This window comes from Rattus norvegicus, chromosome 14, assembly GCF_021556685.1.
Source record: "Rattus norvegicus strain SHRSP/BbbUtx chromosome 14, alternate assembly SHRSP_T2T, whole genome shotgun sequence".
Lineage (NCBI taxonomy): Eukaryota > Metazoa > Chordata > Mammalia > Rodentia > Muridae > Rattus > Rattus norvegicus.
The window spans coordinates 11,561,095-11,582,127 of NC_141547.1; the positions used below are offsets into that span (position 1 = coordinate 11,561,095).

At 39.0% G+C, this 21,033-nt stretch overlaps 1 protein-coding gene across 1 annotated transcript in view; it reads left to right on the top strand.

The window, feature by feature from the left end:
• The window catches only part of Antxr2 (ANTXR cell adhesion molecule 2), a 141,742-nt gene that overhangs the window by 60,339 nt on the left and 60,370 nt on the right, over positions 1–21,033 (top strand). Inside the window, 3 exon segments of the mRNA NM_001398916.1 lie at positions 933–1,028; positions 12,154–12,195; positions 13,009–13,104. Of these exon segments, the coding sequence (NP_001385845.1) occupies positions 933–1,028; positions 12,154–12,195; positions 13,009–13,104 (234 nt within the window).

The following is a 21,033-nucleotide window of genomic DNA, read 5'->3' on the forward strand; positions in this document are numbered from 1 at the left end:
TTTGGAGTTTACTTTCTTGGTATATAGTTTGTAAATGTCAAATAAGGAGGATCGAGAGGTAGGCTGATTAAAAATGGCCTTGACTTCCTCAGAGATGCACAGTCATGACAGAAACATGGAATTAAAAAATCCAAACCTCACAGTTAATTCCATTTAAAAAACGCTGCCTTTAAAATGTAGAGAAATTCTTTCTAAATTTGTGTCTGATCCAGTGGGCATTTGGAGAATCCTAGGAAGGGTTCTTGCTAGAGACAGTTGGCCTGAGGCCTGGAGGATGACTCAGTGGTTGCTACAGTGATGCTCACAGGCAGGGCCCAGAGCAGGTGCCCAGAGGGTAGAGGGACTTGTCGGATAGACAGTGGAGAAATGTAAGCACAGGTCTTAACCTGTGTCATATGTGAAGCATGACCTGAAGTCAGTGGAAGGAAGGACTTATCAGACTGAAGTCTCACTGAGACACTCATAGCAACAGTCATTGTTTCTCTTATCGACCTGTGTTTTATATCTACCTCACCCTCCAAGTATTGCAAAGTAATTACTGCTGAGTCATCATAAAACCTGGGGAAATTCTGCCCGGAAGAAATTGGACTCGAACCAATGAAATTGTTGCCTGTGCACAAAAGTCCCTAACGGACCGTTTGCTTAATCTTCAAAAGCTGTGGTTTTCACATTCTTTTAAGACATATTTAAATCAGTCTGCAGCATGTTGGAAGATGTTGGGTTTCTTGCTAACCATCTTCACACGACGTAACATGCAAGAAGTGAAATAGAAAGGAATTAATAATTAAAAAATACATTAATAACTTTTAAAAGAGTAGAACAGAATCTCAGCTTATACTGTTTCGCCATTTTTCTCCTTCAAAGGATAAAAAAGAACATGTACGTTTCGACCTTAAACCTTTCTTTCTATTGTTTATCTTTTCCCTGTACAGTCCAACGGGATTGCAGCCATCATAGCTATTTTGGTGTTGTTGCTGCTCCTGGGCGCTGCCTTGATGTGGTGGTTTTGGCCCCTTTGCTGCAAAGTGGTAAGAAGAATTTTCAACTCCTATTTTCTTTATAAAGCACTATGATACCAAATAAGGCCTGGTGTACGAATAAATGTCACATGGTCCAGCAAATCAATTAATTAATTCAGCGATTAAAACAGAAAAGTTTTAGTTGGCAACCTGAATCTCGATTATTTTACAACTACAATAAATTCTAGGAAACACGTCAATATCCAGCATGAAGTCCACGTCAAAGACACTTTGGAACTCAGGTTGGTGGAGAGAAGTATAGAAAGGTTGGGGATGGTTGGCATGAATGTCCTTCCATTTAAGCTCAAGAATAGTTCTGGTAAACGGACGCCATTTTCTACCATCATCATGAGAGTTGTGGGCCTGTGGCTGTTCTACATGCTCATGGAGTGCATATCTTTGAAGATCTATGACACAGGATGTTCTTTTATCTTACAACTGTAACATGTTTTAGAGATTAATCCAACGCAGAGGTTAGGCTCTCAGTTAAACAGGTATTTTTAGACACAGACAGACAGCTTGTACCATGTTCAGGTTCACAGAAAGCCCATCAAAGAGTTTGGTACTGTGGAGTCCCCCCCTCTCGTTGTCCTAGCAGGTCACCACCCACGTAACACATTTTTTACCTAATGGTTGTTTCTCTGCAGTCTCTTGTAGGGTTCACTGAGCTGGTAGGCTTCCCTGGTGCTCCTCACCTCTCTGAGGCTCTGGAGCCGAGTCTATATCCATATCACTTGCTGTTTAAAGAGGCACCTTACCTTGTGACCTCTTTTATCACCCCTAGAGCCAATACCTCTGTGTTGTATGTTCTCTTCACTTGCATATGGTCTGAATCCAAGTGGGAAGGCTGCCCCATGTTAAAGACCTATAGATCCCAGTTGGGGCCGTTATCTCAGGGTTGTTAATCATCACAACCCCTTAACTATGTAAAGTTCTTTATTCACGGCACCAGAGATTAAGTTACAGGCATCCCTACAGAGGTATTATTCAGTCTTCTACGCAATAGCATAACATACACACATATACACATATGTTAATACACACACACACATATATATATATATACATACATATATATATATTAGTATATTTTACTTAATCCCTTTTACCTAGAGTTTATAGAGCAGGTTATTCCAGAAAAATCTGTCAAGTATGTTCAGCGTATTGTTGTTTTGAGAGGGTTACTTATGTCAGTACACTTTCCATAGCCCATGACACAGTAGACTGACTGCCTTTCCCCCTTCCCCCTTGCCAACTTCCCACAGTGTCAGGCCATGCTTTGTATTCTGTCTATGCTTCTTACCACCTATCCCACAGTCTGCTTTCACCAGGCAGCCTCGGGATCCCTTACCTCAGGGTCCCACAGAGGAGGCACAGCATTATTAACTCACACATCAGGACTCTTCCTGTCTCTTTGCTGAACTCATCAAGTTCCTGCCACAGTGGTTTACGCTCAAAAAGTTCCCTGATACAATCTTGATGACCTTAGCTATGGCTATTTTGGGGGTGGATGGCATTCTTGAGTCTCAAATTAAAAAGCAAAAAGGTGCCCTAATGCGATTTGTGCTCCTCGCATTTTTAATTTAAATTTCACGGTGGCAGATTCCTCCCTTCATTAGTTAGTAATTTCATTTCCTATTGGTCACAGGGAGCAAAAGTATCAGACTGTGTGATTGTTCCCTTAAAGATACATAAAAAAATACTGATAAGGACAGATTTCAGGAAGTTGTTATTATTGTAGAATGTAGTTTTAGAACATCAAATTTGGATATTATAAAGGAGATCCTATCATCAGCTGGTGATATAGGTCCATTCTTCCTTGAGGATCAGCAGATAACCAACCATGAACCTGTGATATGCAAGGCGTGAAGAAGTCCCTTCAGTTGTATTACAGGATTTCAGAAGGAGCTCCTAGCTTCAGAAATAGCATGGCTTCTCACTAGGTCCGAAATGCGTTGGACAGAGCAACCACTTTAGCTTTCTGCTTAGAAACAGAATGAAAAGCAGCCGGACCTGAGTGTGAACTCATATAGTCACACCTCGGTGGGAAGTGAACTGTAGCAAATGTGTTCCAATGAGGTTGAAAAGCTGGTATAAGGCGCAGGCAAAATTCTTCGTTCAGCCTTTGATGAATATGGGTGTGGTCATGTAGAAGGTGGCAACTACTAGGAACTGGAGAATCATACATGCCTTCGATACGATATGAAATTTCATATTTTAATACGGAAGCAAAGAAATGTGGGCTAGAAGTGCAAGTGAAGATCCCTAAGTACTCAGTAGCAACATCCAAAGAACGACAGCCTCAGAGGCACCTGACTGTCTTATAATCTCAAATATGTTTTGAATAATAAAGAAAATGTGCAGTTAGTGAAGGACATTTTAGGGGTGTGTGTGTGTGTGTGTGTGTGTGTGTTGCACTGTGCTTTGAAAAGTGCTAAGCTGAGACCCACTGCAGAAGACAGTTTAGGTTTTAATTAGACCCTCATTCAAAATGGTGTCCTATGTCTTTTAGAAAGTTTGCACTCACTGGAGAGACTTGAGGAGCTTTGAGGACTGAATTATTTAGGCTCTTGCAATAGAGAGATCGCCTGGAATGGTTTAGTTAGGCCCTATACATAACCTAATAGTTATGAGCACAACAGAGACACATTGTAACCAGCCAGACCTTAAGACCAGGAATGCTGAAGTGAGCAGCAGCTGGGAGAGGCCAGGGACAGTCTCCATGACAGCCGGCAGAAGGAAGCTGCTAGCAACAGCTGACTTTTCACTCCCTGCAAACTTGTGACTTCCAGGAGTGAATGGATAAAAATCTTTAGTGTTTTAAACCACATGTTCTTGATGACTTTTTGTCCAAACACTAAGAAAAATCATATCTCTAGACTGATTCTTATATTCCCAAGTCGGAAACCATTAAGGTTAGGGCTATGGATTTTGGAAAGCAGGAGATGTGGCTCCAGGGGTAAAGGTACTTGCCACCCAGCATGATGATCTGAGTTCAGTAGCTGGAACCCAACATGTGCAAAGGCATAACTCGCTCCCCAGAGTTGTTCTCTGTCTTCCATATTTCCATCATGGTAATAAATAAATAAATAAATGTAATGAAATTAAAAAATAGAATAATCCATTTTTTTTTGTTCATTATGGTTAACCGTCAAAACAAGATGCTTTATGTACCAACTAGGTCTGACTTCCAGTTTCCGAGTGAGATGAAAACAGTATTACATTATAATTCTCACACAGGGCCTAGGCAGGTATGACGAGCGTCATCAGAAAGCAGGGACCCATGGACAGGTTCTTCAGGATGGCGCTACCTCCAAGAAGTTCCTAACGTGGCTTCTTTCAAATTTAGCTGTGGTGCTGTGACTCTTCTGAAAGCTAGGGATTGGTGTTTTACCCCGCAGAGAGTAGCCGGCCTGGCACCTTTTGATGAAGAGGGTATGGATGAAGTCAGCACGTGCCCCCGTTAGCTGTACCAGCCTGATTCCAGAACACAAGGCACAAATGAAAATCAGAAACTCTCCTTCTCAACTGTTTTGCACTGACTCTAGTCCAAATGCAAAGGGTGACGTGGTGCATTTTATGTACAATATGTAAGTAAGCATAAAAATAAGCAATGAAATAATAATCGGTTAGTGCGATTACTTATTTGAAATTTATCTTCCCCAATAGCTCAGCAAGTTTATGAAAGCAGGCAGCACCATCACTCTTTATTGTAGATATGCCCACTGCTATAAACATAAACAAATAACAAATAAATGTCCAGTAGATTCTTCTGGGGCATCTTCTTGAACTCGGCCATCTCAGACACTGAGAGAGGTAGTGTCTGTATCAACTTTACAGTATCAACCCACATCAACTTTAAAATAGAGCGGTCAGGGGCTCGTTATAAAATAAGCCCTGTTGGCTGTGGAAACATATTGTGCTGGGAGGAATTTCTAGCTTTTACCCTGTGTGCCTGGTTCTTTTCGTTTTCACTGAAAACTTGTCCTTAAAAATGAATACACAATAGAAAACACGGTTAGTATTTCTGTCAAATCAGAATCCTTCATTGTAATAAAATCTTAAGGAGAATCAATTTAGCTCTTAGGAAGTTGCCCACTTAGATGCAACCCTCAGGGGTTTTCTAACAGGGGGATTAGGCATTTGCATGGAAAATAAGTCTTTGTATCTACTTGTAACGGAAATCTATCATTTGCCTACATTCTTTGCTTATGGTCTCTGAAGGTCCTATGAGTTCTGAAGATTGTCCCAGAAGAAAGCACGGTTTCTATAACATATCTGTAGTTCAAGAAATTTTGAAACATACTGTACCTGCATCCCTACTGTACTGGCTGATTTCACGTGTCAACTTGACACCAGCTGGAGTTATCACAGACAAAGAACCCTCCCTTGAGGAAATGCCTCCATGAGATCCAGCTGTAAGGCATTTTCTCAATTAGTGATCAAGGGTTGGAAGACCCATTGTGGGTGGTGCCATCCCTGGGCTGGTAGTTCTGGATTCCATAATAAAGCAAGCCAGTAAGCAGCACCCCTTCATGGCCTCTGCAACAGCTCCTGCCTCCAAGTTCCTGTTCTGTGTGAGTTCCTGTCCTGAGTTCCTTTGATGATGAAAGGTAGTGTGGAAGTGTAAGCTGAATAAACCCTTTCCTCCCCAACTTGTTTCTTTGTCATGATGTTTTGTGGAGGAATAGGAACCCTGACTAGGACATACTTCAAAGGTATGATGGGCACTGTGTCTGTTACTCAGTGTCATTATTTAGTAAGTTAATAAAGAAGCATTTCTGTCCTTGCTACAGACCTTTAATAGATTTGGCAAATGGAATATATTTGTAACTATAATGTAATTTCACCATTATTCAAGTACTCCAATTCCATGCATTCACGTTTTTGTTAGTATGAGAAAGTTTCTGTAGCTTCACCAGCTTATTAAAGTAGATCATCAGAAACAAAAGGAAAGGCCAAGGTGTCTATTATAGACTGACCACTCCAGGTGTTTTTACTGGACTGTTTATACCTTTCCATCTTGCTATTCATTTTAAGGAGTACTTTTTAAGAATGAAAGAGAAGGGTGATTGTGGTTGAAAATGCCACAGCTTGTGTCCTCTGCATGTCTGGCAGAAACAGGAGCCAATTTCGGCCCAGGAGGCTTTATCTATCTGTATTTTCACAAGAGAGCTCTTACAGGAAGCTGGATGAATAGGCTCTACCATTCGTCATCTGGAGGTTGCGTAGTGTTTGTGAACTGCTCACACAGGAGAATAAGGGATCAGAAAATGTGGATGTTTTCATTGCTGTATTAGCTTAGAGGATAGGTCGTGTTTACAGCAGATTTGTTTGACTAAACAGGACAGCAGAAACGACAGCCAGATAGTAGCATCATTTGGGATAGCCAAACACTCCACAGAATTACAGATGTAAGGCTAATGAGGTGGCAAACAGAGGCTCTCTGGATTATTGTCAATGAGCATGGTACACAGCTGCAAATACCATTGATTTTATGCTGGGAACAATGCAGTCCGTGTGGGTCAAGTGTCCTCAGCCAAAGTTCTCCATCCTCAAGAAAACACTGTTGCATTCATTGTGTCTGTAGGGCACTCAGGATGTTACAGAAAGATTCTGTGCATCTTAAATTCGAAGGCAACTTAAAAGTTGCCTTTTTAAAGAACAATTTACTTACAAGTTAAACTTCATGGCTACGTTTCCAGCCAGAGCTCTGTAGAATAATTTTCTTAGCCAGCAACAGCTGTGCTGTTCCCTTTACACGTAATAACGCTTCTCTACTACACTTGCTTTTTATTGCTGAGGAGGGCTCCTGGTACATTTATTGAGTTACTTTCAGAGAGGCCCGATTTTGGGGAGGAATGGGCTATGAAACAGAAGTAATTTAAATTTTAATATGCCTTCCTTGCACCATTAATTAAAATGATTTATGTCCGGTTGCCTCATTGAAATACAGTGTGATAGATGCTAGGATGTTGCTTCCATGGTGACATTTTCCAACAGCATCATTTTGGAAAGGGTATCAAATTCTTCCTGGTCTTTAACAGCGGCACCTTTCCTAACTCCTGGCGGGATATACATTTATACTGTTCTCCCTGTGCCCCATGTGACCTATAATAGGTTGTATTTACTGTGTAGATTTCTGGCTGCTGGTTTTTTCGGTCCAAGGTAAGATTCTCTGAAAACTAGTGCATTTGCTAAGAGAGAAAAGAAGGACAAACTAACTGGACTGTTTTCAGTGTCCAACTGAGAGATTCTGAAGAGGGCTTTCCAAGTATAAATCTAAGGGAACCTAAGCTTAAGTTCCTCTAGGGGGGAAAAAAGCACTCTCCTTGATCAATCGTTTTGTCAAGGAGAAGAGAGAAAATAATATATATATATATACATATATATATATTTAAAAATTCTGTAAATACCTAGTGTTTTCTGCAGGTTCATAGCACTTAGATGGCTTTCTTGGAGTTACTGGCAGAAATTACTTCTGAAATACTACTTTTCTGCAATCATCATACTGTATCTTTTTTTAAAAAATCCAAAGCAGTTCAATGTTGACAGTTCTTTCACTATTTTTTTTTCTGAGTATCAGAACATATGATCGCATCAAGCTGGCTGCAGGCTCTCGTGCTGACATTTCCTAGCGCAAAGATGCCCACATCACTCGAACATTTGAAACGTGTTAATGAGCCGACCAAAAGGACTGTTGCCTGAAGCAGCTAACTTTTTTTTTTTAATTTTTAAGAAATCGGCTCTCCTCCAAACTGAAATCTTCATTCTAGCAGCTAAGTAGATGAGATGTAATCCCCCCCCCACCCCGATGATGATAATAACAAACGGAAAAAAAAATTGGAGAAGACTCAAACTCTCCATATGGTTCATAAAGTGGTGGAAGTGTTTTCCAGAATTTTCAATACAGATCTGAAGGATGCTAAGTGGAAAAAAATCCTGGCAACTAGGCAATATTATGCCTTTTAAAACCTGCACATTCTCATGAAATATGGTGCACATGAATACATTCTTCTCTGGAGTGAATGTGCTCTTGCACTATTTAATATAAGAACGGGTTTCTCACGACTGTTATTTTTAATGCTTTTGGACCGTGCTAAGTTTTTCTTTCTCTCCTCCAAACTAATTTTCCTGGCGTGCAGGTTCCTGCTTCCATGTAGACTCCTGTCATTTTTTGGCTTTAGGGACCATTGGCGATGCATTTTTTTCCTTTCCTTTCCCTTTTGTTGCTTAGCAGGCCACGTGGTAGCATGGAGAGGGATAGTCTCAAATGTAGTAAGAGAACTAGTTTATTTCCTGTCCTGAAATTTCTAAGTGACACTGGGTCTAATGGCAGATGTGCAATGCTTCTCTGAAATGGTGTAAGCCTCATCTCTAGCACACGCTGCATGTAACTAATTTCCTAACATGTACGATTTCCTGGTAACACTACTTGGGAAACAACTGGTCTACCACAGACTTTTCCTTGGTCTCCCGACTATTACTTTGAATATCCCTCATATAGTGGAGCTAAACTCGGTGTTTGGAGGTAGATTGTTTTAAGTGATGGACTTGGGTCTTAATTTAGTCTTTTCTCATTGCATATACGTGAAGGGGGATGTTGGAATCAGAGCTTTCTTTTTATGGAATTAGAGCTTTCTTTTTTGCTATGCTTAAAATGGGCATCAGCAGAGTAATCTTATAGGATCATGAACACAAAAGAGGACAAAATGTCTACCCCATGACAACACAAGTGAAGGACAGGCACTGTTAGTGAGAAGAACAAGGTCCAATCTCAGTTCTGGGGGTTCTGGGGGCTCTGGGTCCTGCCTTGAAGCTTCCTACCATTGTGACCAAGGGCGTGTCTCTCAGTAGACTGAGACTTGACTGAGGTAAAATGTAGGGCTTCATTTTCATTATTAACCATGTGTACTTTCAGACTTCAAAATCTCCCTAAATTTAAAATTTGTCCTACACATTGATATTTTTATATTGGTTGAAGAAATAACCTCTGAAAGAATCTTTATTGGAATGAGATGAATACAAAGCGTATGCACATACATATATAATTATACATATGTAATTATACATATGCAATTATGGAAAGTCAAAAAAATAAGAAATCTATCAAAAATGTTGTGATGTATGTATTTTTATTTTCTTATAAGGCTTTTCACATTGGAGAGGACCTAATATTAATCCAATTTATTCCAAGATGTTGAAAATGGGGATGATCGTATGTATCTCTTACTCTTGTTACACTCACTAGTTCTCTAGTTTCATTGAGAAAAAAATGATGATATTTCATTGAAATTGACAGTATTTTACTTCGATGGAGCTCTTTCTATATAATTTCATATTTTTGTCAATATTTCACTTTCTATGTAATTCTTTCTATATAATTTCACATTTTTGTCAATATTTCACTTGGAAATTGATCATGACCTAAAACACTAATGGTCCGTATATTTGAAGGGAGTAGGGGGATTATCAGTCTGGCTGGAGTAAGATACATGTGGAGAGAATGTTGCAACATAGCTTTGTGGAGACTGATGACCGATCACAGAGACCTTAGGACTCTGACCACAGAACACCTGGATTTACTCCAAAGAGGCTTGGTACAGCTGGGTCATGCAGATCTACTCCAAAGAGACTTGCTAGTTCCATAATATGGTTTGCACTCAGTAAAAGTTTTCCAGTAAAATGGAAACACACAAATGTAACTCTTGTCTTGGGTGAGTTAGATAGAAGTGATGACACAAAAAATTTTAAATATAAAATTATTAATGTGCGTGCATGTGCACTGTGCCTAAGTATATGCTAGTGTGCCACATGCATAAAAGACTCTACAAAGAAGAAGGCATTGGTTCCCCGAGAACTAGAGTTGTGGGTGCTTGTGAGTCACCATGTGAGTTCTGGCAAATGGGTCTGGGTTTCTGCAAGAGCAGTAATTGCTCTTAATTCCTGAGCCATTTTCTGCAGCCTCACAGAAAGATCTTCATTTGAAACTCAATTTTTCCTCTATTACTGAGCATCTAGGAAGTGAAAAGGAGGAGTTAGTGATGGGATTGGACAGTGATCTTCAGGATGCTGGGATCAGGCTAGAGGTTCTGCTCATTTTTTATTTCTCTGTGCAAGAGGTACATGCTATAAGAGTAAATTTGAAATCTTTACTATGAACGAAAGTGATCTAAGATATATTCAGTCTTAGTGGAAGAGTAGGGTATATTTTGATCTTCCTATGGTGAAAGAACTCCAGAGAACACGTGAAATACCAAGTGAGATGCAAATTCCAAAGCCTTTCAATAAAATCTAATACTTTCTGCATTTGAGCTGTGTGCATTGGAATTCACGTTGACTGGGGAGATGATTGATTAAGCCTCTGTTAGAAGGATATTAGCTTAGTTACATGAGTTAGAATGGAGACTCACTAAAGGTACCAAAAGAAGCTAGTTGTTTAATTTTTACCACAAGAATGGCACGTAGCCGCTCATGAAAATGTGAAAATGTATTGTAATGATAGACTCCAAAGAGTGTGGCTATTAGTAGTAATATTTTTCTCCTATGAATTTTTACTTTTTTGAGTAAAGTAATACATGCTTATAATATGCTCTGATGAAATCTACCATCCCTGACCCTTCCCCTCCAATTTTTCCTCTCTCTTACTGCTTTCCCCTGCCAACCTTGTGTGTTCTTTTTTTTTTTTTGAAACCCATCAATTAAAATGCTGAGAAGAAGCAAGGAAGCATGAGACCCTAACTACCTTGCCCCAAACGACATTGAGTATAATCGCTGAGCCTTATTTAAATGTTATTTTAGGTTAAGAAGACTGTAGTTGTGTTAGCAACTAATAAATACATTCTAGAGAAAAATGAACACAATAACCCAGGTAACACATAACCCTTTTATTAAAAATGGGTTATGTCTTTAGCTCCCAAATAGAAATGCAATAGAAATTCAATAATTATTATAGCCTCCAAACCAGGAATTTTTCTTCATGAGGAAGAAAAATTGTGAGTATGTGTGTGTGTGTGTGTGTGTGTGTGTGTGTGTGTGTGTGTGTGTGTGTGTTTGGTGTATTGTGTGTGTGCTTGCATGTGCTTCCAGACTCCAAGACCAGAGCTGAAGAGTGGAAACTGTTAGAGAGAAGTTTTGGCTTTGTGTGGGGAAAAAACTTTCAGATGATGAATTTCTTGCCAGTCAAATGATGCTTTATGAAGCAGTGCATTTTTCTATTGCAGCATTTAAACATAATTGGAACCATTACGTAGGGAATTTTTTAGAGTATTCAAGTTTTAGTTGTGTGTACTTTGCTTGAGTTGAAAAATGTGTTTGACATCTTTAAAGTTCACGGAATTCTAAGTCCTTGATTTTGAGTTGTGACAGAGAGAACAGAACAAAAACAATCCTTTCTTATTTCTTCATCTTTCCCCTTTCTGTAGTTCCCCCCTTCCTTCCCTCTTTATTCTCTTACTCCTGCTTCCATTCTTTCCCTTCCTCTCTTCCTTTTCCTCCTCATTTTCTTTCCTCTTTCCACCCATTCACCTTCTCCTCCTCCTGACTTCCCCATTTCCCTTCTGCCTTAAATCCTTAAAAGAATATTTTGTACCAATTCCACTGTGGGAAGGCAAGGCACACATGAAGCTAATATTGACATTTGCAAGGAGATTTGCTTTTAAGCTAGATAAATTCAAGAACTCTGATAAATCTTGGGCAAGAAGATAGAGCTCTCTGTGAATACCATAAATATGTCAGAGAGAAGGTAGAGAAATATTTCAAGAAATCTGATGGACCTGGGAAGGATTTGGAGAAGGTACTAGAAAGAAGAAAGAGATTATAGGTTTCTTCTGCCATTTGTAGTCAGCTTCTGGAAAGAGTGAACTCTAGAATGATACATTGGAAAGAAATTTGGGTTGCTTTGATCTTACTGAATGAAATGCTGACAGTAGTGTTTCCTTTGGATATGCAGATTGGTAAAGATAAAAAAGGGGATATATACTTCATAACCTCAAGTCAGCATCATTGAATACCGTTTGTCATAAATCTTAATCCCCATCTGTGGAGTTGCCACAATCGTCATTGTTTTGTACACTCTTACTTTTTCTTGTGCAGTGGAACATTTTACACTTTATTTTGTTCTATTTTGTGACAGGTTATTAAGGATCCTCCCCCACCACCTTCTCCACCAAAGGAGGTAAGTGAGTACCTGGGAAAGTGATGTGGAGTTGTTTTATTTTTTTATATAAATAGCTTTCCAAAACTGGACCAATTCTATCTACATGACAGCTAAGTATCTACTTTTTAATTTGTGAAAACCAACTGCAACTTTTTATCCTATGATTTCTTTAATGTACTAGAGGAATGGGACCGTCTTTGGTAGATATAGTCAGACTGGTTGCGGTATCGGAAGTACACGAAGGTTGGATGTATTTTTAGAATTTTGTATTAATGGTCCTGATGACACTTATCTAAAAATTGTTAAAATATCCAATCTGGTAGCTGAAAGGCGCCACTATTTTCTTCAGAGTGATAATTGTTATTGTATTACTCTTTTAGCTGCACCATCATAATAGCAATGTAAGGGAAGGGGTGTTTCAGTATTGTGTGTTTCCAGGGCCTCTTTAATGTTTGTCTTTTCATTGTAAGTTTATACTTCAAAGTTACATTTATACAGAAACATGAAGTCATTGAAATGCGGCCCCAAGTTGAACAATCCTTTAAAGTATGAATTGATGAGCACATTTGCTTTAAGCACACAATACTTGTAGTTCAAAAGGCAACTTCTGTTAGCCAAGGGGTGATAGAGGGAGAATCTGCTGGAGGGGAAGGTCATCCATACCTTGTAGAATGTTGTGTGAGATTATAAATATACCGTATATGCCACATATGATTTTTGCACTTTCCCATAACAATGGAATAATTTAAAACATCTCAATGTGACCGCATCTGAGTAAACAACATTTTAATAAATTAATTATATCCACTTTTAAAAACTGAATCTCCACAGGAGGAGGAGGAAGAGCCTTTGCCCAACAAGAAATGGCCAACTGTGGATGCTTCCTACTATGGCGGTCGAGGGGTCGGAGGAATTAAAAGGATGGAGGTTGGTCTCTTAAAGCAATAGAAAAGCACTGATCTAAAGTATACATTTGTAGGATTCTCAAGCCACAGACACCGTGCTTTTTTATAATTGCACCCATCTTTAGTCATCACTGCGTCTTCTCTGGGCACATTTGTTCTCTGTGAAAGCATCCTAGCTATGTCCAGAGCTGATGAGGAACAGCAGGCTCCATCAATCAAAAGACTGCATTGATAGGATTTATGAATGCTAAGGATAAAAATAGTTATGGGCTTCCTCGCTGCTGTGGAAAGAAATACCCCATGAAACATCAACTTTAGAGACGTCAGTCACTTACAGTTGCAACAATGTTCTTCTTTGAAAAGACCTAACAGTTAGTAACTATTTGAGGGAATTCGTTTTTGAAACATTCAACACCATGGATGTGACTTTATCGCAAATACAGAAGATGCACATTTAAAATTTTCAATAGCTTTTACTTAACTAATTACCATGGTGCTTCATATCATTTATTATGTTGAACCAGTTTTTGTTAGTCCAGTTATCCAGAGATGGAGGTTTTTCTAAAGAAAAGAGTAACACAAGGCAGGGAAGGATCTTGAGCAAAAGGATCGTGATTTTTATGTTTTAGTAGGTTTGCATTACAAACACTTCAGATAATCAAACTTACAAAGGAGGGATTTTACTTTGGCTTAGAGTTCTAACTATGGTTCATAAGCCTTCCTGGTTCTGGCCTTGTGCCCAGGCTAACCATGGGCAGGTAAGAACCAAAGCAAGAGGGGTTGGGGATTTAGCTCAGTGGTAGAGCGCTTGCCTAGGAAGCGCAAGACCCTGGGTTCGGTCCCCAGCTCCGAAAAAATGAACCAAAAAAAAAAAAAAAAAAAAAAAAAAACCAAAGCAAGAGAGGGAAGGTTCTGCTATCACCCCTACAGGCACAAAATACAAAGGCCATAGTCTAAGAACTCTTCCTGGGTCCACCTCTTACAGGTGCTCTCACCTTCCGAAAGAGCCTTATCAATAGCCAAGGTGTTAATACTTGTGTCCTTAGGGGACTTCCATATCCAAACTGCGGCCATTTCTTTATGCTTCAGAAAGGACATGCACACTTTCTGCCAGCCTGGAATTCAACGTTCAAGAGTCCTTGGATTCCAGTGTGTAAAGTCGCACCACCTGCCTTTCCTTTTCAGTTGTGGAAAATTTTTGAAAAAGAACGAGCCAGCTTTCATTGAGTCTGTGTCCATTAATCTTGTACATTTTGGCCACAGTACTGCAATGTCCTATTGTCTCAATGGTGAAGTGGATGGCAACGAGTGTTGAAATGACAACCTCCCCCAAAACCCACAGATATTTACAATGAAGGAATTCAATATATAAATAACCGAAGGATAAATAATAAACTGAATTGAGTATTAACTATTATTAAGACTTATCTAATATGAATTTAAGTTTGCAGTGGGAAAATCAAGTCCATAATAATGCTTTTATCAGCACATTTGTTCGAGCCTGCCAAGTACATAAGCTGGAAAAAGTAAATTAATTAGAGATCTGAGATCATCTGAATTGCAAAATAAAACTTCAGAGCTGAGGTTCTGATATGTTAAATCAGATACTTGTAGTAGTAGTAGTAGTAGTAGTAGTAGTAGTAGTAGTAGTAGTAGTAGTTGTTGTTGTTGTTGTTGTTGATTCTACAGATCTTACTCTTTAAAAATTTTTTATTTTTCTTGGATATTTCCTATATTTACATTTCAAATATTATCCCATTTACCCCCTCTCTCAAACTCCCCTCCCCCTGTGCTTCTAGGAGGATGCTCCTACTTGCACCCACCCGCTCCTACCTCAACTTCCTGGCGTTGCCCTACATTGGGAAAATGAGCCTTCACAGGACGAAGGGCTTTTCCTCCTATTGATGCTGGACAATGCCATCCTCTGCTACATATGATACTGGAGCCATGGATCCCTCCATGTGTACTTATTGGTTAGAGGTTTAGTCCCTGGGAGCTCTGATGGGGTCTGGTTGGTTGATGTTGTTGTTCTTACTATGGTGTTGCAAATTTCCTCAGCTCCTTCAGTCCTTCCCCTAAGTCCTCCATTGGGGTCCCCTTGTTCAGTCCAATGGTTAGCTGCAACCATCCTCATCTATATCAGTAGACATATCTCAGGAGACATTCATATCTAGTTCCTGTCAGCAAGCATTTCTTGGCATCAACAATAGTGACTGGGTTTGGTGGCTTCATATGGATGGATCCCCAGGTGTGGCAGTCTCTGACCTTTACTTCAGACTCTGCTCCACTCTTTTTCCCTATATTTCCTCCCATGGATATTTTATTCTCCCTTCTAAGAAGGACTGAAGCATCTACATTTTGGATTCTTTCTTCTTGAGCTTCATACAATCTATGAATTTTTTCCTAGGTATTCCAAGCTCTTGGTTAATATCCACTTATCAGTGAGTGCATACCAAGTGTGTTCTTTTGTGACTGGGTTACCTCACTCAGGGTGATATTTTCTAGTTTCATCCATTTGCCTAAGAATTTCATGTAGTCATTGGTTTTAATAGCTGAGTAGTAGTCCATTGTGTAAATGTACCACATTTTCTGTATACATTCCTCTGTTGTAGGACATCTGGGTTCTTTTCAGTTTCTAGTTATTATAAATAAAACTGCTATGAACATAGTGGAGCACGGTATATGTTGGAGCATCTTTTAGATATATGCCCAGGAGTGGTATAGTTGGGTCCTCAGGTAGTACTATGCCCAATTTTCTGAGGAACCTCCAACTGATTTCCAGAGTGGTTGTACCAGCTTGCAATCCCACCAACAATACAGGAGTGTCCCTATTTCTCCACATCCTTGCCAGGATCTATTGTCACCTGAGTTTTTGATCTTAGTCATTATGACTGGTGTGAGGTGGAATCTCAGGGTTGTTTTGATTTTCATTTCCCTGATGACTAAGGATGTTGAACATTTCTTTAGGTACTTTTCAGCCATTGTCTATTCCTCAGTTGAGAATTCTTTGTTTATCTCTGTACCCCATTTTTAAATAGGATTATTTGATTCTCTGACATCTAACTTCTTGAGTTCTTTGTATATATTAGATATTAGCACTCTATTGGATGTAGGAGTGGTAAAGATCTTTTCCCAATCTGTTGGTTACCATTTTGTCCTATTGACAGTATCCTTTGCCTTACAGAATCTTTGCAATTTTACGATGTCCCATTTATTGATTCTTGATCCCAGAGCATTAGTCGTTGGTGTTTTGTTCAGGAAATTTTCCCCTATGCCAATGTGTTCAAGGCTCTTCCCCACTTTCTCTTCTATTAGTTTCAGTGTATCTGGTTTTATGTGTGGAGGTCTTTGATCCACTTAGACTTGAACTTTGTACAAGGAGATATGAATGGGTCAGTTTGCATTCTTCAACATGCTGACTTCAGTTGAAACAGCACCATTTATTGAAAATGCTGTCTTTTTTCCATTAGACAATTTTAGCTCCTTTATCAAATATTAAGTGACTATAGGTGTGTGGGTTCATTTCTGAGTCTTTAATACTAATCCATTGATCTATCTGCCTGTCTCTCTACCAATACCATACAGTTATTTTTAATCATGATTTGTTTTGTAATACAGCTTGAGGTCAGAGATGGTAATTCCCCCAGAAGTACTTTTAATGTTGAGAATAGTTTTTGATATTCTGGATTTTTTTGTTATTCCAAATGAATTTGAAATTGCTCTTTCTAACTCTATGAAGAATTGAGTTGAAATTTTGATGGGATTGCATTGAATCTGTAGATTGCTTTTTGGCAAAATGGCCATTTTTACTATATTAATCCTGCCAATCCATGAGCATGGGAGACTTCAGAGGCTTGAAGTTCTTGTCATACAGATATTTAATTTGCCTGGTTAGAATCACACCAAGGTATTTTATATTATTTGTGACTATTGTGAAGGGTGTCATTTCCCTAATTTCTTTCTCAGCCTGTTTATTCTTTGAGTAGAGGAAGGTTATTGATTCGTTTGAGTTAATTTTATACCCAGGCACTTTGCTGAAGGTGTTTATCAGGTTTAGTTCTCTGGTAGAATTTTTGGGGTCACTTAAGTATACTAGCATATCATCTGCAAATAGTGATATTTTGACTTCTCTTCCCAATTTGTATCCCTTTGACCTCTTTTTGTTGTCTAATTGCTCTGGTTAGGACTTCAAGTACTATATTGAATAAATAGGAAGAGACTGTGTTGCCTTGTCTTGTCCCTGATTTTAGTGGGATTGTTCAAGTTTCTCTCCATTTAGTTTGATGTTGGCTACTGGTTTGCTTATATTGCTTTTACTATTTGTAGATATGCATCTTGAATTCCTGATCTTTCCAAGACTTTTATCATGAATGGGTGTTGAGTTTTGTCAAATGCTTTCTCAGCATCTAATGAGATTATCATATGGGTTTTTTTTTTGAGTTTGTTTATATAGTGGATTACCTTGATGGATTTCCGTATATTGAACCATTCTGGCATCCCTGGGATCATGGTGAATTTTTTTTTTTTAACTTGGATTCAGTTTGCAAGAATCTTATTGAGTATTTGTGCATTGATATTTATGAGGGAAATTGGTCTGAAGTTCTCTTTTTTTGTAGTGTCTTTGTGTGATTTAGGTATAAGCATAATTGTAGCTTCAAAGAACAAATTGGTTAGTGTTCCCTCTGTTTCTATTTTGTGGAATAATTTGAAGGGTTTTGGTATTAGGTCTTCTTTAAAGGTCTGATAGAATTCTGCACTTATCCCATCTGGTCCTGGGCATTGTTTGGTTGGGAGACTTTTAATGACCACTTCTATTTCTTTAGGTGTTACGGGATTGTTTAGATGGTTTATCTGATCCTGATTTATCTTTGGAACTTGGTATCTGTTAGAAAATTGTCCATTTCATCCATATTTTCCAGTTTTGTTGAGTAGGTTTTTGTAGTAGGATCTGATAATTTTTTCAATGTCCTCAGTTTCTGTTGTTATCTCTTCCTTTTCATCTCTGATTTTCTTAATTTGGATACTGTCTCTGTGCCCTCTGATTAGTCTTAGGATTTATCTATCTTGTTGATTTTCTCAAAGGACCTGATCCTGGTTTTGTTCACTCTTTGTGTAGTTCTTTTTGTTTTTACTCAGTTGATTTCAGCTCTGAGTTTGTTTATTTCCAGTCATCTATTACTCTTGGGTGTATTTGCATGTTTTTGCTCTAGAGCTCTCAGTTGTGCTATCAAGCTGCTAGTGTATGTTCTCTGTAGTTTCTTTTTGGAGGCACTCACACTTATGAGGTTTACTCTTAGCACTGCTTTCGTTTCATCTGATAAGTCTGGGTATGTTGTCCCTTCATTTTCATTAAATTCTAAAAAGTCTTTAATTTCTTTGTTTCTTCCTTGGCCAAGTTGTCATTGAGTAGAATATTGTTCAACTTCCATGTGTACTTGGGCTTTCTGTTGTTTTTGTTATTATTGAAGACCAGCCTTAGTCCATGGTGATCTGATAGGATGTGTGGGATTATTTCAGTCTATTGAGGCCTGTTTAGTGACCAATTATACAATCAATTTTGGAGAAGGTACCATGAGGTGCTGAGAAGAAGGTATATTCTTTTGTTTTAGGATGAAATGTTCTATAGATGTCTGCTAAATCCATTTGGTTCATAACTTCTGTTAGTTTCACTGTCTTTGTTTAGTTTCTTTTTCCATGATCTGTCCATTAATGAGAGTGGTGTACTGAAGTCTCCTACTATTATTGTGTGTGGTGCTGTATATGTTTTGAGCTTTAGTAAAGTTTCTTTTATGAATGTGGGTGCCCTTGCATCTGAAGCATAGATGTTCAGAATTGAGAGTTCATTTTGGCAGATTTTCCCTTTGAGTATGAAGTGTCCTTCCTTACCTTTTTTGATGAGTTTTGGTTGAAAGTCGGTTTCATTCAAAATTAAAATGGCTACTCCAACTTATTTCTTGGAACCATTTGCTTGGAAAAATTTTCCAGCCCATTACTCTTAGGTAATGTCTGTCTTTGTCACTGTGTGTTTCCTGTATGCAGCAGAATGCTGGTTCCTGTTTATGTATCCCGTCTGTTAGTCTATGTCTTTTTTAGGGGAATTGAATCCAATGATGTTAAGAGATATTAAGGCACAGTGACTGCTGTTTTCTTTTCTTTTTGTTGTTAGAGGTGGAATTATGTTTGTCTGGCTATCTTCTTTTGGGTTTGTTGTAAGCATGTTCTCTCTGCTGCCTTCCCCAGCTCTGGCCTCCTCTGCCTCTCTAAAACTTTTCTCCTGCCCTTCCTTCCTTCTTGTTTAACGACAGGCCTTGTTCTAGCCTGTACCTGCCTACACCTGCATAATGACATTAATCTACATTGGACATTTTACTTTAGGAGCTTTTTGCATTTTGCATTGTCTTTGACCATTGTGTCAATGTTTCTATGGTACCTTCTGCCCCTGAGACTCTCTCTTCTATCTCTTGTATTCTGTTGGTGATGCTTGCATCTATGACTTCTGATCTCTTCCCTAGGTTTTCATTCTCCAGGGTTGTTTCCCTTTGTCATTTCTTTATTGTTTCTATTTCCATTTCTAGCTCCTAGATGGTTTTGTTCATTTCCTTCACCTGTTTGGTTGTGTTTTTCTGTAATTCTTTAAGGGATTTTTGTGTTTCCTCTTTAAGGCCTTCTACTTGTTTACCTGGGTTCTCCTGTATTTCTTAAAGGGAATTATCTACGTCCTTCTTAAATTCCTCTATTATCATCATGAGATGTGATTTTAAATCCTAATCTAGCTTTCTGAATATGTTGGGTTATCCGGTATTTCCTGTCATGGGAGAATTGGGTTCTGATGATGCCAAGTAGTCCTGATTTCTGTTGCTTAGGTTCTTGTGCTTGCCTCTTAACATCTGGTTAGCTCTGATGTTAGTTGGTTCTTGGTGCCTTTGACTGGAGCTTGTCCTGGGCCTATGAGCCTGCGATCTTAGGAGTGAGATTCTCCTGGGAGACCAGCTTTCCCTGGCAGATTTTGGGTCCAGAGGGCTGTGGTATAGCTTTAGCTCTTGGTGCAGATGGAGACCAGAAAGTATCCTGTTGCAGCCTGCCCTGTGGCTCTGGTGTCCTGCGTGCTCCTGACAGGTATCTCTTTGAATAGTCAGTGGAGACAAAGTGGGGTCTTACCTGTGGGATTTGGAGTGATAGCGCTCCCGGGAGACCAACTCTTTCTGGGCAGGTTTTGGGCCCAAGGGCTGTGGGTGCAGATGGAGACAGGAAAAGTCCTGTCCCCAGATCTCACTCTTTTACATTAAGTGCTTATTTAAACTTTTTGGGGTGAAGTTTACAGAAAGTTAGCTGAGCTTTGTGATCTCTCTTAGTACAACAGATCTACTTACCACAGTTGCTGATAACTTGTGGGTGATTCTGTCACGTTCTTGTGAAACTGACTTTTTAAACTTTCTGAAACTGTTCCTTAATTTTATAGACTCTCAGTTATGCAAATATACTCTGGAAATTATGAAACTCGCTGTTGATGATAAAAGGCAAGTGTGATGGGAAGAAGTCAGCTCTGAAACGTGTGCTTATGCATTTCTGCCATAATAACATGAGGCTAGGGATAGGGACTCTGCTGAGACTTTCTCTAGCAATATATTTTTGTTATTTTTTCTTCCTTCCTTTTAGGCAACCTCAATGTGTTCAAGTTAAAATATTAAGATTTATACATGTGTGCACGCATGCACACCTGAACAAGTGAGTGTATGCACGCACGCACACACACACACACACACACACACACACACACACACACACACACACTTGCACATTTAATTCCTTTGGGGAGTGGAAAAGAACTTCCAAAAGGTGTCTTCTAGTTTTAGACCTTGAGATTAAGCGTGGGTTGTGTTTGGTGATGGTTGATGATAAATCAGAAGCTCTTTCATAAAACAAAGACAGCGAACTTAGGAAATCTCTTTAG